The 16,666-nt window shown below is 50.4% G+C and overlaps 1 protein-coding gene across 2 annotated transcripts; it reads left to right on the top strand.

Annotated features, from left to right (window-relative positions):
* Positions 1-6,488: 6,488 nt before the first annotated feature.
* On the top strand, positions 6,489-16,125 carry LOC103179575 (keratinocyte differentiation factor 1). Of its 2 annotated transcripts, none has more exons than XM_042338367.1 (4): positions 6,489-6,545; positions 13,420-14,519; positions 15,163-15,234; positions 15,492-16,125. In XM_042338367.1, the coding sequence occupies exon 2, from the start codon at positions 13,443-13,445 to the stop codon at positions 14,481-14,483; it is 1,041 nt and encodes a 346-aa protein (XP_042194301.1). In that variant the 5' UTR covers positions 6,489-6,545; positions 13,420-13,442; the 3' UTR covers positions 14,484-14,519; positions 15,163-15,234; positions 15,492-16,125. The 2 variants fall into 2 exon arrangements, with proteins under 2 accessions (XP_042194301.1, XP_007893132.2); XM_007894941.2 differs by lacking the exon at positions 6,489-6,545 and adding an exon at positions 9,329-9,391.
* Positions 16,126-16,666: the final 541 nt, after the last annotated feature.

Raw genomic sequence — 16,666 nt, 5'->3', positions numbered from 1 at the left:
AAGTAGGAACCCAGTTATTAGTCGAATGGTGGATTACTTTCCGGGAATAATAATTCTCTCCCCCCCCCCCCCCCCCCCCCCAATAAATGGTCACTCAATCCATGACTGTTTGTGGAACACTGCTATGTGTAATTGACTACAAAATAGTCAATCCACTTTACAATATATTCTGTGAAGTGATGCGATCCGGTGCTACATCAAGTGCAAGGATTATTATTTTTATAAATAAAAATTTCTCTTTGGCAATAATATGATTTGTACAGGCTGCATTTTTTTTTATAGCTGTGACATGATGCTGCAGGTTGGAACCAGAACAGTTAATCTGTGCAAATTGTACGTCTCATCACTGCGATCCGTTGTATAGTTACAGCATAGAAACAGGCCATTTGGTCCAACTAGTCCGTATGAGCCTCCATCCCTCCTAATCCCCCTCTATTGCCTTCGCCATCATCTATATATTGTTTTCCCTTAAATATTTTGATACTTTCTGCGAAACCAGATGTCATTCCTAACATGTTGCCTCCAAGCAAACAGAGAACAGATGGCGTCAAACTCGCTAAACTCTCATGTGTCGGCTACAGTTTGCTGGTAAATCAGATGCTACATTCACCTAATATTGTATTTTTTTTATTCAAACTGCCGGTGCCTGAAAAAAAGTGTCCCTTTAAACTTCACTGAACAAACTTGAACGTCTGGACCAAAGATATCTGCAGATTAACAGAAATTACAATTTCAGAAGGGGGCATAAAACCACAAAAAATGTGTCTGTCCCATATAAAATGAGGCACAATGGGGCTTTTCATCATGTCAGACACCCAGCTGACAAAAAAAATATTTATTCAGTTCCCTCTTTGCCAGTGTGGGTCAGAAGTGGCCCTTTGAACATTCGCACTAATCTAGGTAAGCGTGATCAATCAATAGTGTTTCCATCATTTTTCTTTGATTGAATATTTTTGGATTTTTTTTCCATATATCAAGAAGTATTCAATCAATTTTAAAACATATTTTGTTGGCCACCACTGCCCTACACTGTCCAATCCTTCAACACTCCCCCGTTTGTAAATCTTCATATGTGCATTGCTTAATGTGAATAACTAATAGAATGTAAAGTACAAACAAGACTATCCTCTTGAGGGAGGCGGTAAGTGGAGCTGAACTGTCTCCAAGGTGATCTGTTTTTTGGTAACAGCATGTCAGAATCGGACCAATCCTCTGATGGTCTTGGCAGTCCAATTCCTGAGCCAGGCGGGTCCACAGTACTCCAGGGCTGCTGATGCAGCTCAGCCAGCCTGGCGCATTGACAGGGATGGAGGACAATCCATTCACTGGGGGCAGGGAATCCTCCCACTCAGCTACTGCTAACCCCACAAGCTAAAGCCCTAACGGGCGGGGTGGACAAGCAGTAGGAGAGCTTGCCAGACAGTGCTCTCAATGGCAAGCTGTGCAGTTTTTGCTGGTTAGACTCTCATTGCTCACTCTGGAGTTCCCAAGCCTTGGCTCTTGCCAACCTGCGCTTAATACTCTATGGAATTAGGTAAGTAGGATGTGTCCCTCCAGGGAGAGAGTGTGGGTTCCATTCCAATATATACCTTGAGAATTTCCATGAATAGGTGGGATGCACGGAACACGGTATACTCTGTGAAGTGCTTTGAGACGTCTCAAATGCAAGGATTATTATTATGATCAGGAGTTGTAGAATGACACATGTTCATTGAAATATACTTTTTATTAGATTGACACATTTTACACATAATCGATTGACATTCTTAAGCTCATCAGTACATTCAGAGGCTGTGAATCAGCGGGGCTGGGAACTGTGGATATTGTTAAGCATAGTGATGAGTTTCTGCATGTGTCAAACACCCCAAAATATGGGCGCTGAATTGGCCGGCTTCCACCCGAACCTGGATATTACACCATCCTGTCCCTTCAACAACTTGCGTTTATATGGTGCTCTTCAGGTGGGAGCATTTCAGAAAGCCAAGGGTTAAGTACTCAGCACAGCAGCATAATAGCAGAGTGGGAAAACCAGCCTGTGATTCCATCTCGTGACAAGTGCTCTGAATGCTAATATGGAACCCTGTAGCTCAGTGGTTAGAGTGCTCGCCTTGCAAGCAGGAGAACCCAGGTTCGATTCCCGGGCTGGTGAAGCCTCAGCCAAGTTTCATTACTCCACATGCCTCTGTTTACCTAGCAGTAAGTAGGAACTTGCCGGAACCCGGTCGATTGGCAGATCGCTTTTCCGGGGATAATAATCACTTCTAAAAAAAAAAATTGGCTCACTCAATCTATGACTATTTGTGGGGCACCGCTGTACACAATTGGCTGCCAGGTTTCACCCACAAAACAAAACAGTTAATTCGCTTTACAGTATATTTTGTGAAGTGTTTTGAGGCGTCTCAAATGCAAGAATTATTATTATTATTTTGATCAGGAGTTGTAGAGCGACACTTGTTCGTTGAAATATACTTTTTATTAGATTGACACATTTTACATACGATTGATCGACATTCTTAAGCTAATCGGTACATTCAGTGGCTGTGGATCAGCAGCGCTGGGAACTGCTGGAAGCGAAGCTGATGGTTACATAACAGACCTGCTGCTGTCTGACCCCAGAACAGTGCAAACACATAGAGAAGAGCATCAGGGAAAGGGGTTAGGGGTACCAGTGCGGTTGCCAGGGTAATGGTGAGGATGACAGGGTACCGGTGAGGTTGCCAGGGTGACGGTGAGGATGTCAGGGTACCGGTGAGGTTGCCAGGGTGACGGTGAGGATGTCAGGGTACCAGTGAGGTTGCCAGGGTGACGGTGAGGAGCGTGACAGCTGCAGCTGCTGTGACTCTGTCCCTTGGGTTTCATTTCCCCGTCCACGGCACACAGCTGCTGAGCCCGAAGACGGAGGCGAAGATCAGAGGAGCTCGGTGCTTTGTGTTATATTTCAGGCTCTTCATCTGCTGCCTGAAGGCCGAGAGGTAGACCTCTCCCTGAACCGTCCCGGTCCGGATTCTGCTCACCATCTCGCCGTGCTCCACCACCTCCTGCTCGGCCTGCACAAAGCCATCGTGCAGCTGCTGTAGACGCCGCTCCATCTCCAGGATGTGTCTCTGCCGCTGCTCCATCTCCAGGAGCCGCTTCCTGGCCTGCACAAACTCCATGCTGCTGCTGGGAGTCATAGCCCGCGACTCGGGGGCACTGACCGAGCCCTTCAGCAGCCCAGTCTCCTTTGTAAAGCTGTCGGCCTCTGTTACTGTTGCTGCTGCTGCTGTTGACGTTATTGTTGTTGGGGCCTCGGTCTTGCCCTTGAGCTGCTTCTCCCTGAACCTCCCCATCTCTCTGTGCCGTGTGCTTGGTGCTGCCCAGCTGCTGCTTCTTCTGGAAGCATCGGGCCAGCGTTATACACCCATCATCATCATCATCATCATCCACACCGCATTTCCTACGATTGGCTTCAGACCTGTCAGATGTGCTGCTTTTTGCACAAGCCCCTCCTTCCCCTGGGTCGTACAGCTGTGGCTGTAAGTTCCTAAAGCTCCCATCCGCCCCCACCCCACATACACACACACACACACACACAAACACACACACACCGCCTGGTTTATTCCTGGCTCAAGTTCTCCGTTGCCAATAGCAACTCTGAGCTCACCAATTCCCAGGTCCCCATCAGTCACCTTCATCCCAGCTCCATCCTCACATACATTTTAACCTTCAGGCACCACCGCAATGACAAAAACTGCACTTTGTTCACAGAAATCATCAAGGTTTTGACTTGTGTAATGGAATTAATGAAAATTAATTTCACCCTCAAAATATACAAGTCAGTTCGCTTTACAGTATATTCTGTGAAACGCTTTGAGAAGTCTCAAAAATATGATAAGGCGCTATTATCACATGCAAGGATTATTATTACTGTTAGAATTAACAACCAAAATTCCAAACCCACTTAGCAAATGGTGAGCTTCACTGGGTTTGTGTGTGGACTGTGCAGGCAGAGGCTGTTTAAGCTGCAGAGATACTTAATATTCCAGTGTTGTTTGCAGGCAGCGAGTTATGTGGTGGGTCATTACTGTAGGAGAGATTCGAAGCAATCTGGGCCACTGCCAGCCAGATTGTACAACAATAACAATAACAACCGACATTCATAACCGTACAGCGCCTTTCAATGCTCTTCACAAAGAAAACAACAATTGAAATTGATTCAGCACAGTTCACGCCAAATAATACAAAGCACTTCACAAAATACGGTTGATTAAAAATGAAGTGACTGTTAGGTTGGCAAATGCAGCAGTTCATCTATGTCGGTGACCGTGACAGAGATGAGTAAACATTTAAATAGAACTGGGGAGTAAATTCATTCGGCTGAGATTGGGCATATAAAACCTAAATATTAATTTACCGGGAGAAAGACTCGCATGTCTTTTTGAAGATGCAACTGCGCCTAATACTTTCTGGAATTAGGTAAGCGGTATGCGTCCCTCCAGAGAGAGAGTGCGCATTTTACTTGAACAATCTATCTCTGGAATTTCCATGTGTAGGTGGGATGCCTGGAAATCTCAGCTTGGTTTGGATACTGCGGGTGTCAGACGTCCAGCTGACCAAAATAAAGCAGCTGGGGGATCATGAACCTAAAGGAGACTGAGATTATCTGAACCAAGTACGTAACCCTGAAGGGCGAGTGTGCGGGTGGGCACATGGGGTGAAACTTGTGTTGTCTTTACTTTAGATCTCAAAACCACATCTTCCGAGCCTTGAGAGTGGCAATTTCGTTCCCGATAAAACGGGGGCTGACTGTCTGCTGCTGGACATCAGATTCCCTCTCGCCCCCGATTTTAGTGGGTAACATAACAGCAGAACTCAGGGACGATTAGAGCATAGGATATGGGCAGTGTGTGTGTGTGTGTGTGGGGGGGGGGGTGGGGGTGGGAGGGGGAGGCGGGCACCAGTGGGAAGGCTGACATTGGAGCATGGAAAGCGAGAGGCCGCAAACCCACCCCCAGCGGTCATGCTCACTGCGGGAATGGCCTGTGGAGATAATAATAATTATTATCATTATAATAATCATCATCATCATCCGCAGAGCCCCGACAATGGCAACTTTCCCACCGACGAAACTGTTTCAAAATAATAAAACAGTCTACTACGCTTTACAGGATATTCTGTGAAGCGCTTTGAGACGTCTCGAAGGTGATAAGGTGCTATATCAAATGCAAGGAATTTTATTATTATTATTATTGTTAAGGTTCGTATTATTCAGGCGCTATACAAACGTACTCGTGTTGTTGTTGTTGTTGTTGTTGTTGTTGTTGTATGCTCAGCGCTGTATCCAGAATAAAGATTATTATTGTTGTTGTGAATAATAATAATAATAATAATAATACTAATCCTTGCACCGGATATCGCGCCTTATCACGTCCTGGAGACATGTCAAAGCGCTTCGCGGAATATGCTGTAAAGTGAAGTGACTGTGCATATTTGGTGCGCAAATAACGACAGCCGATCGCGCACAGCAGCGTCCCACGAACATTCATGCAGTGAGCGACCAAATTATTATCGTTATTATTATAATTATTATTATTTATGAGGTGGGGGGGGGGAGGAGGGATTTTTTTGTAGCTACTAATAATTGCGGCCGCTGTGGGTGTTTGCTCTCTCTCTCTCTCGCTCTCTCTCCAGGTCCTTTATAATAATAATAATAATAATAATTTACTCACGGCCGAGCCATGGCGGGACCTGGGAGCTGGTGCCGTCGTTGTTTTATGGCCTTCAGCCTCTCCGCGGCCCCGACCCCCCACCCTTTGGAACTCCATCCCGCAGTCCCTCCGTCTCGCCCCCACCCCCCACCACCTCCCCCCCCCACCGCCTCCCCCACCCCCTCCCCCCCCCACCGCCTCCCCCACCCCCTCCCCTCCCCCACCCCCCCCCCCACCACCGCCTCCCCAACCCCCTCCACCCCCACCGCCTCCCCCACCCCCCACCGCTCCCCCACCCCCTCCCTTGCCTCCCTTCGGGTACGTCTCAAGACCCTCCTGTCGACTGCCCCTCCGATCGCCCTCCCCCTTTGCCCCCTTCACCCCCTTTGCCCCCCATCCTTCACCCTCCCTCGCCCGCCACCCCCTCCTGATTCCCAAGCCGCCGGGTCGGGGGCCAAACCGCCGCTGAGCGTCCAGCGCCTCGGGACGCCCTCCGGACATGAAAGGCGCCCTCTAATTTGTTGTTGTTGTTGTTGTTGTGTCTGTGTGTGTGTGTGTGTGTGGGGGGGGGAGTGGGGGGGGGTCAGGTGTGGGTTGGAAGATGTCACCCCCCCCCCCGCCCCCAGTTGACAGAGACAGGTGAGTGGGCGCTGTTTAGCCCAAAGGGGGGGATCGCGAGTCTCCGCGATTCGCTCTCCTTTCGCTCCCGCGTGACGTCAGCGCTCACCTGGCGCAGGTAAAGCGGCCGCGGAGCGGAGCCGCACACACCCCCCACACCCCCCCACCCCCCCACCCGCCCCCGGAGGCTGTGGGGGGGGTCACCCCCGGGGTCCAGACGCCGCTCAGACCGTCAGGACCGTAAGTCTCGGCCTCAGTCCCGGCGCCTCCCGCGGCTCAGTCACTGTGGGGGGGTGTGTGTGGGGGGGGGGGGGGGGGGGGAGGGGGGGGTGTGGTGTGGGGGGGGAGGGGGGGGGGGTGTGGGGGGGTCACCGGCTGTTGTTTGAACCTCTCCCCCACACCCTCAACTTTTTTTATTTCAATTCGTTATATGAGTTATAAGGGGGAAAGTTTTTGACAAAGAGTAGTTTTCTCGGTGGCCGGGGGGGGGGGGGGGGGGGGGTCTGTGTGTGTGTGTGTGTGGGAGGGGGTGTGTGGGGGGTGTGTGTGGGCGGGGGGTGGTGTGTGGGGTGTGTGTGTGTGGGGGAGTGTGTGTGTGTGTGTGGGGGAGTGTGTGTGTGGGAGGAGTGTGTGTGTGGGGGAGTGTGTGGGAGGGGGAGTGTGTGTGTGTGGGAGTGTGTGTGGGAGGATGTGTGGGGGCAGTGTGTGGGGGTGTGTGTGGGGTGGTGTGTGTGGGGGGTGGTGTGTGGGGGTGTGTGGTGGGGGAGTGTGGGAGGGGTGGTGTGTGGGGAGTGTGTGTGTGTGTGGGAGTGGGTGTTTGGGGGAGTGTGTAGGAGGGGGAGGGTGTGTGTGTGTGGGGGGGAGTCTGTGTGTGGGAGGATGTGGGAGTGGGTGTGTGGGGGAGTGTGTGTGTGTGTGGGAGGGGGTGTGTGTGAGGGGGTGGTGTCTGGGTGTGTGGGGGTGTGTGTGTGTGGGGCAGTGTGTGTGAGGGTGTGTGTGGGTGTGTGTGTGTGTGGGGGTGTGTGTGTGGGGCAGTGTGTGTGTGAGGGGTGGTGTCTGGGTGTGTGTGGGGGCAGTGTGTGTGTGAGGGGGTGGTGTCTGGGTGTGTGTGTGGGGGGCAGTGTGTGTGTGAGGGTGTGTGTGTGGGGGGCAGTGTGTGTGGGGGTGTGTGTGGGAGGGGGTGGTGTCTGGGTGTGTGTGGGGGTGTGTGTGTGGGGGGGTGTGTGTGTGGGGGCAGTGTGTGTGGGGGTGTGTGTGGGGGGCAGTGTGTGGGGGGGCAGTGTGTGTGTGAGGGGCAGTGTGTGGGGGCGTGTGTGTGTGTGGGGCAGTGTGTGTGTGGGGGTGTGTGTGTGTGTGGGTGGTGTCTGGGTGTGTGTGGGGCAGTGTGTGTGTGGGGGGCAGTGTGTGGGGGGGCAGTGTGTGTGTGGGGGGCAGTGTGTGTGTGGGGGGCAGTGTGTGTGGGGGTGTGTGTGGGGGGCAGTGTGTGTGTGGGGGGGTGTGTGTGTGGGGCAGTGTGTGTGTGTGGGGCGGTGTGTGGGGGTGTGTGTGTGGGGCAGTGTGTGGGGGGGTGTGTGTGCGCGTGGGGCAGTGTGTGGGGGGCAGTGTGTCCGGCTAATGCCAGTTGTTGTTAATCAGCGGTTAGTCACCTTGTGATATTGTTGGGAAAGCTCAGAACATCCTCTTCTAATCAATCAAACCATTAACTCGCCTTTGGGGTGGGGGGGGGTCAGTGTTGTCCCCTGACTGTGTCTCTCCCCCCCCCCCATACCACCCCCCAGGGGTATGTGCGTTTATCTCCAGAGTTTAACCCCCTTTCCTTTTCTCTGTGGCCCCAGTAATACGGGCGCTTTGCTGCTTCCTGTATCTGCTCAGTCTAATCTGTTTGACATCTCACCTGTGGCACCTCTCAGCCGGGAAGCTTTGTCCTGTCAGTCGTCAGTTGACCGCTCAGACCACCAAAGCTTAAGTCCCTTTCCGCGCAATCCGTTTTCAATCTGCGGAACGTATCCGGTCCCCAATCGGGGGGGGGGGGGGGTTGGGGTGGGGGGGGTGGGCCCGGTATTCCAGGCTCGCTCCGTTCCCTTGTTGCGGTGGAGGGGAAAAAAAAATCAGAGGCTGGTTGACTTTCAGACCTTGAAATCATGAGGATGATGTGAGAGCACGCGAGAGAGTCCGACTGGCGATAGTACCCGCTGGAACGATCAAACCGCCAGACAGTCGCAGCAATTTACAAACCTCTGCTCCCCTTTTCACCGGGTGTCAATAGTAATAATAATAATAATAATCCTTGCATTTGATAGAGCGCTTTTTCACATCTTCTGGACGCCTCCAGGAGCTTCACAGAATATGCTGTAAAGTAAATTGACTGTATATTTGTGTTCTCCCTCCGCTGAGTGGGCTCGGGCCTGCTCCACGACCTCTCAACCCCCCCCCCACCCCGCCCGTCCCACTCCAAAATCGGCAACTTCTCTCTTTGGAGCTCCATCCCAATGTCTCTTCGCCTCGCTCCCTCTCTTGCCTCCTTCAAGGCCTGTCTCAAGGCCCTCCTCTTTGGCCGTTCCTTTCGGTCACCCTCCCACCCTTAACCACCCCGCCCTTCAACTCTTGTGATCCCAACCCCCAGCTCAGGTCCAAATTCCTGACTGTCCAGTGCCTTGGGACGACCTCCCGATGTGAAAGGCCCGATACAAATGTAATGTGGTGGTGGTGTTGTGTTCCAACTGCATGTCTCTGACCCAGTTCAAGTGCTTTTTTGGTCACCTGCCCAGGCTTGTGCTCTCCTTCAAGGTGGCACTGGTATCATACTGGTACTGATACTGTCAGCACCAGAGAAGCCATATCAACAAGTGCTCTGAGACACTACCCCGCGTGGAGGGCGAGTGCAAGTTGTTTGTGTTGCTGATCACCAATTGCTTCAAGTTTGTGGGTTTTGGTACAGATCATTCTTGTTTTAACCATTGGACCTGGAACCTACACCATCTAGAATTTTGCCCTCTTCAAAACGAACCCATATTAACAAGTTTAATACTTTGGGTCAGACTGGGAGGTGGGTCTGTGCTGGACATTATCGGGCGAACCAGGACAGGGTGAGTCAGGTCTTTGGGGCTCCTTCCACAGTTCCTTCGCCTCTCTCCCTGCGTGGGCTCCTTCAAGGCCCGTCTCAAGATGGTCCTCTTCACCCTCCTGTGCCTCCACGCTCCCTGCTCTCCATCCCTCCTGATCCCAACCCCCAATATGTTGGTGAAGCAATGCTGGGCAGTTTTTCTCTGCTCCGGGCTGTGCACAAGCTGCAGAAATATCTTAGTCATTAAAAACCGGTTCTGTGAGAAAGGGGTTAGCTTGATTTTTGTAGCTGGAAATGGAGCTGAAGTAGCATTGACTAGAAACTCCACTCTCTCTCTCTCTCTCTCTCTGTGAAATTGTTTTCCTGTCTGGCAGAACTTTGGGATTTTCTTCGCTCAGTCTCTGTGCAGGTGGGTGTTCGACTGGAATTCTAAAATATTTACATCCAGAGCTATAGATTCAGAGAACCATACAAATTCAGAGCACAGAAGGCATTCGGTCTACTGTGTCTGTTGCTGTTTGAAAGAGGAAATAATTCGGCCCATTTAATTTGCCTTTTCCCGAAATCCTTACAAATTACTTCTTTTTGGATATATTTCTACCACAACAACAACTTGCATTTATATAGCACTCTTTAGACAGATGGGATCTCAAAGTGATTCAGAGTGGCGGAGCCTGAAGCTGGGCCGGGGAGAATGGGGAGGTGACAGTCAGCACGGACGAAAAGGAAAGTCTTCAGGTGCGATTTGAAGACGGGCAAGGAGGGGGAATGCAGAGAGATTGAGGCAGAGTTCCAGAGTTTAGGCTGTAGTGGGTGAAATTACGACCACTGATAGTGGAGCAGAGGGGACGAGGAATGTGTAAAAGTCCGTTTTTGTTCCTCCTCGAAAGCTTGTTATTTGTGGAGTCCTGTGGTATATTGGTTAGAACACTTGGCTCGCAAGCAAGAGGACCTGGGTTTCGAATCCCAGGTAGGGCGAAACATTAGGCGAGTTTCCTTACTCCACAAGCCTCTGTTTATCTAGCGGTAAGTAGGAACCCGGTGGTTAGTCGATTGGGGGTAATAATCCTGCTTCAAATTTAAAAAAAATAATAATTTTGTCACTCAGTCCACGACTGTTTGTGAGATTCTGCCATGCACAATTGGCCGCCACGTTTCGCCCACAAAATATACAGTCAATTCACTTTACAGTATATTCTATGAAGCAAACATCTCAAAGATGTGATAAGGCACTATATCAAATACAAGGATTATTATTATGGTTCCTGCCTTGACCACTGCACCCACATCCTGTTGTAAAAAAAAACCTCCAAATCCCCCTCTTTGCTTCTTTGTTAATTAACTTAAACTCTGTTCCAGTGAAGATAGACCCACTTCCTCCAGTCTCTGCTCATAGATTAGACAGGTTGAGGTTAAACCACTTTTCTCTGTATCATCCTAGTAACTTTCCTTTGCATGTTATCTAGGGTCAGTTACTGACTCACTGATCAGTGGAAATATTTTCTCCCATTGGGAGGGGGTGCAATAATGCTCTCAGATTTGGGTTTGAATCACAAAGCACACGGAGAGGATGCACACAACTTTTTATTAAAGAAGAGAAAGTTGAGTGGGGAGGGGATACCTGATAGAGGTGGGCACAAATATGATGGGTTTTGCTAGGGTAAATAGGGAGAGTTATTTCCATTGATAGGGGAGTCAGTGACTAGGAGACACAGTCACAACATAGTCACAAGAATAGTGAAAGGAGAATTTAGGAGGAATGTTTTCACCTGGAGAGTAGTTGGGGAGTGGAACATACCCCCGAGTTGGGTGAGAGAGTGAAGGCGGAGACCATTGTAGTTTTCAAGAGGGCAGTAGACAGACTTATGATAGAGAGGGGTTTCAACAACAACAAAATTATATTTATATAGCACCTTTCACGTCAGGAGTACGTCCCAAGGCGCTGGACAGAGTTGCGGACCTGAGCTAAGGGTTGGGGTGGGCGGGGGGGAAGCAGAGAGATCAAAAACACAGTCGAAGAGGAGGGTCTTGAGATGGGTCTTGAAGGTGGCGAAGGAGGGGGCGAGATGGAGCGACTGAGGGATCGAGTTCCAGAGGGTGGGAGCAGAGTGGCAGTAATGGGGATAAGGCAGAGCAGTGGGACTAAAACAATCTTGGTTCTGTGATCCAGTGCAGATTTGATGGACCAAATGGCCTCCTTCTGCGATGTAGGTTTCTTTGTTTCTATTTCTTTGTTTCTCCTGCGTGTATCAGATCGGCTCCGATTCAAGAGGCATCAGCTTTATCACTCGTCTCCGCCACTACCTCGCCCCTCAGGCTACTGAGGCCGTCATGCAGGTCTTGCAAACTACCTGCTTGCCGAACTTCCCAACTCTTCCCGCCGCAGATTATTTCAGAAATCTGCAGCTCGTGTCATCTCCCACACTAACCTCAGTGAGCCAATCATCCCATCCTTGCCCGTCCCCATTGGCTTGACAGGTATTGGCCTGCTCCATGTTCCTGCCCTGCTCACTCCACCATTGGCCTTTTTGCCACCACCATTTTTGCCCTCTTTGTTGCCTCCTTCAAGGCCCGTCTCAAGATCTTCCTCTTCGACCATCTTCCCTCGTGCCTTCTTTCCACCCCCATCCCCATTGCCCTCCACTCCCCTTGATTCCAACCCCAATTCAGGTGCAAAGCCTTCACTGTCCAGTGTCTTGAGATGTCCTCCTGATGTGAAAGGCGCTGCATAAAAGCAATTTGTTGTTGTTGGTAGAGTAGTGGAGCACTGCATTGGGACCAGATAAAATCCAACATGTGATTCATGCCTCACACTCCCTTTGTACACAGCACTGTCGTTGTGGCCATTTATTTTTTGAGCAATAGAACTTGGCATCTCTCAGCCTCCCAGGGCTGGGGCTAGGGTGGCAGGGAACAGGGGCCGATAACAGGGCCCCCAGCTATGGGGTCTGAGTACAAACCTAGTCATTGGTTCGGCATCATTTAAGTGTGTTTTACTGTCACTGTGTGAGTGTGTGTGTGTGTGTTACTCATTCCTTTGACTCCAAACTAAGTTTGCTTTCTTGATTCAGAAACTCCCTAAATTGTTACTGACCTCAGGGTGTTTATCAGTAGTAGTGAGTAGTCGTTCTGTGCCACCCAGCAGCACTGAACTGCTCTGTGAAGGCATTACGTTTAAGGAAGGAGAAAGGAGGATATGGAGTTTGATGTGTCAGTGTTGTGTGGAAATCTTGTCCATGTTCTAGCTAATGGAACAATGTACAGTGAGCCCTCTCTCTGTCAGCTTCCAGTTATAGAATACACAAACAATAAATGACTGTGTTCATGTATTTTATAAGCACCCTGTGACTTCCTGTTTTCTTGTGACAGTCAGAGAGGCTACTGTGTTGGTATCTCAAGGCAGAGCCCAGCCTAACCCTGCCAGGGGGTGAGATGTGGGACCCACTCTCGCCTGTTCCACCTGCAGAGAGTGTGGAGCATCTGTGCTTCAGTTCTGGAGTGTACAATTCTGTTCTGGTCGCATGGAGTTAGGAAATTTCATGTGTGTATACACACACGCGTGCATGCAGTAACACACGCCCTGCTTGCCTGGGCTTCAACATCCACAGGTGCAGCATTGGTAGAAGCCAAAGTATTAGGAACCCAAAGTGCAAGATGCTGGTTAGCTTTCTGCAACCTTCCTGTTGGTTGTCTTGTATAGTGACCGGGTGGGACAAATCCTGTCCCCGGTAACTTATCTACCTGGGTGCTGGTGAAGCCAGAGCAGTTGGGGGCAGCGGGTGGGGAGAGATAGTGACCATTGGGATGAATATCAACTTCCATAATAACCCTCTTTTTTATACAGTGCCGTTGTTGAGGCATCTCAAAGCGCTTCACAGAATATATTGTAAAATGAAGTGACTATATTTTGTGAGTGAAACGTGGCGGCCAATTGTGCACAGCAAACAGTCATGGATTGAGAGACAAATAATTATTATTTTTTAGGGGAGGGATTTTTTNGATGGCTACTAATAATTGTGGATACTATGAATATTTGCTCTCTCCCACCAGGCCCTTTACTCAATGACTGAGCCATGGCTGGAACTGGGAGGCGAGCCACACCAGGGCAATATGGACACCATTTGACAGATGGTTTGGGCCGTTCAGCGCTTTCCCCCGGCTCCGTCGAGTCCCTGAGTTTGGAAGCTTACGATAGGACAACCCCAGAGATTCACCGAGCAGTGAAAAAACCCTTCAGGCGACCGGACAGAGGAGCCATTGGGAAATCTCGCAGCTACAAAGCAGATGCCAGAGATTCCAATGGGAATAACTCGGAGAACATTGGGTTTATCCCGGGCACGGCGGGCAGCTCGGAGCACCTCGATGGTTGTGGCGGGTGTGTGTCCCGCGTCTGCTCCATGTGGCAGACACTGAGAGCTGCTGTGTGCTGCGTGGTGACGTGTGGGGTCTGCAGAGGGGATTATGTTCCTTGCATCGAGAGCTCAGAATCTTCCACTGACGGGAAGCACGTTGAAAACCACGGACCCAGGTATACGAACCCCACATGTGGAATCCCCCTAAACCCGGCACCCAGCCAAAACAAACCCAACCTGGGAGGCAGCAGCTTCAATTATTATGACGTGAAGTTTCGGGGGCAACAGATTCCGTGGCGTGTGGGGAGCAGGTCCACAGACTCCTGCCATAAGGACGCGACTACGTGTATCTCTGGGAAGTCGGAGAGCCCCGTGAGCACACTCCCCTCCTGTGACAAGCTCGCCTCAGACGAGTTCCCCTCCTATTTCGACGAGGACCTAGAGAATAATACTCTGAACGTCTCGATGTCCAGCGCCGAGCTGGATGATTACATTAATAAGAAGCTGCTGGAGCTCTTCAGTATGCACCAGATAAACATGTTGGCTCAGTGCACCTCCGACACCACCTTCATCAGTAAGAGCAGCGAGATAACCGAGCTGATCGACAGCATCACCAAGGACTACAAGATCGACGAGAAAGTGGCCGAGTGCCGCATTGTAACTGGCATTGTCCGCATCAGCACACGCAAAGCCAAGAAGAAACCCAAGGTCCTGGAACCAGAAGTGATCGAGGTCAAAGCCGCTCCCACCACTCCGACCTGAAAACCCAGATCAGCGAGTTCCACAATAGCACAGATGGTGAGTCTGTCCCTTCTTCCTGCACTAAATATTTCACCAGTCAGTGGGCTGACTCCTGGTGTAGTCACTAAACCTCAGAGTGCTGCAGCACATAACTGGGCCATTTGGTTAATCCCGTCTGTGCTAATGCTTTATAAAAATAATACTAATCCTTACATTAGATATGCCTTCACGCCCTTTCACCTCCCTACCTCCCCGATCTGCTTACAACAACAAGATTACATTTGTATAACGCCTTTCATGTCGGGAGGATGTCCCAAGGCGCTGGACACTGCACAGCATTTCAGACCTGAGCTGGGGTCAGGGGGCAGAAGGGAGAGGAGGGGCAGGGGGTGACCGATGGCATGGTCAAAGAGGAGGGTTTTGAGGCGGGACTCATATACTCCCCATATAGCGCCTTATCGTGCGGTTGAGACATCTCAAAGGGCTTCACAGAATATCCTTTCCTCTATATGAGCTACTGAGACCAGTCCCACTCCCCGATCGCTTCCCTCACACCCTTGTAACATTCATCTAATTCCCTTAGAAATGAATGATTGGACTCAGCCTCAGAATAGAGATATGCTTGATGCAATGGGGGAGGGGGGGGAAAGGGGAGGGGAGAGTGGGGTGTTGTTGTAATCAGTTTGTCTCTTTGAGGTAGACCTGACTCTGAAGATCTCGGTGGAGGACTCGTTGGACGTTATAGTGCGGAACATGCCACAGACTCTTAGAGGTACAATACAAAATTACATTTGTAAAGCGCCTTTCATGTCCCAAGGCACTGAACAGTCAGGATTAGGAATTAGGACCCGAGCGGTGGGAGGAGGTTTAGGATCCGGGAGAGTGGAGGGCAGAGAGGGTAGGTAATAACAGAATTGCTACAGGGTGGGGGCGGAGGTGAGGTGGGGGGAAGCTTCTCACAGGACTAGGAGCTGTGGCGGGGGCATGTTGTGTGGTATCTGACTTGATGCTGGTCCTGTTGTTTTCTAGGATCGCGCTCTCCTAAAGATGAGTCTCTTCAGGACACGGAGACGGACTCCTCCGGAGCACCACTGCTCCATGTGTAATTAGCCACCACATACACCCACCACCGGGAACAAAGGAATCTGAAAGCCATGGGATGAGGATCCACAAGCTACTGAAAATAGATATAATAGACTCCATCGCTGCTTCCCAGGGTGTGAGAGAACATCTCTATGAATAGAGGAGCCCTGCACCTTGGTTCCGCGGGGCTGCAAATGCTGTGTCTGAGCTGTTGCACGGAGCAGACCCGGTCCCAGTCACGCCGGTTGTGTCTTGGAGCCTGTTACAAGAACGATGCCTTACTTCTGGTGACCCAGCCAGAGGGCTGTGTCCAGGAAGTGCCTGGAGGAGAGGACTGCAAGAGGGGAGTGGGACAGCCGGGGGCGGAGGGAGAGAAGCGTTGTAAATAATTGATGAAATTTTCTGTCTGGTACTGGGGGAGGGGCTGCTGGGGTCCATTGAGATTGTACAGTTTCTTTAACCTCCAGAAGCTAGGAGGTTTTTAATTTGGTGCCTTTTATTTTAAAGCAGGAATTCTAACTCCACCTGGAATGTGGAAAATAATGTACCACTGAAACCTTCAATAAAAGCTAAGCTTTCATCTGCAGCCTCTTAAGTTGGATGCCAGCGAGGCATAACCACAGAATAAGACCAGTTTGCTATACAGCTGCAGCCCCACATTTATTCCGAGTTGGACTTTCATTCTTCACATGCACTTCTCCCCACCGTGCCATCCGAGTTCAGTCAATCATGCTCTGGCCTCCAGGTCAGAAGGTTGTAGGTTCAAATCTCTTGATTGTGTAATGTAACAGTCTAGGCTGATGCTTCAGTAAAGTGCAATGGGAGCGCTGCATTGTTGGAGGTGCCGTACTTGGATGAGCTGTTAAACCGAGGACCTGTCTGCATGTTAAAGATCTTATGACGGTATTGGAAAAGAGATTTTTATCTAGTATCCTAACCAATTATCCTCCATGTAACTTGGACTTTCCTCCTGGCTGTTTCTGAGAAAATGCCGGTGCCACTGAGGAGCATTGGTTGAGGCAAAATCCATATTGACTTTCAAGGGGGAATGAGACAAGTATCTTAAATAGAGTCAGCAACTGGAGTATGAGTTGGGAGAGTGGGACTGAAATGATTGCCCT

The sequence above is a fragment of the Callorhinchus milii genome, unplaced genomic scaffold (assembly GCF_018977255.1).
Source record: "Callorhinchus milii isolate IMCB2004 unplaced genomic scaffold, IMCB_Cmil_1.0 Scaffold10, whole genome shotgun sequence".
NCBI classification, from domain to species: domain Eukaryota; kingdom Metazoa; phylum Chordata; class Chondrichthyes; order Chimaeriformes; family Callorhinchidae; genus Callorhinchus; species Callorhinchus milii.
This window is presented reverse-complemented; position numbering and strand designations above follow the sequence as displayed.

Bases quoted from the DNA above. Each gene is read 5' to 3' on its own strand.
- LOC103179575 (XM_042338367.1), top strand. From the start codon at position 13,443: ATGGCTGGAACTGGGAGGCGAGCCACACCAGGGCAATATGGACACCAT.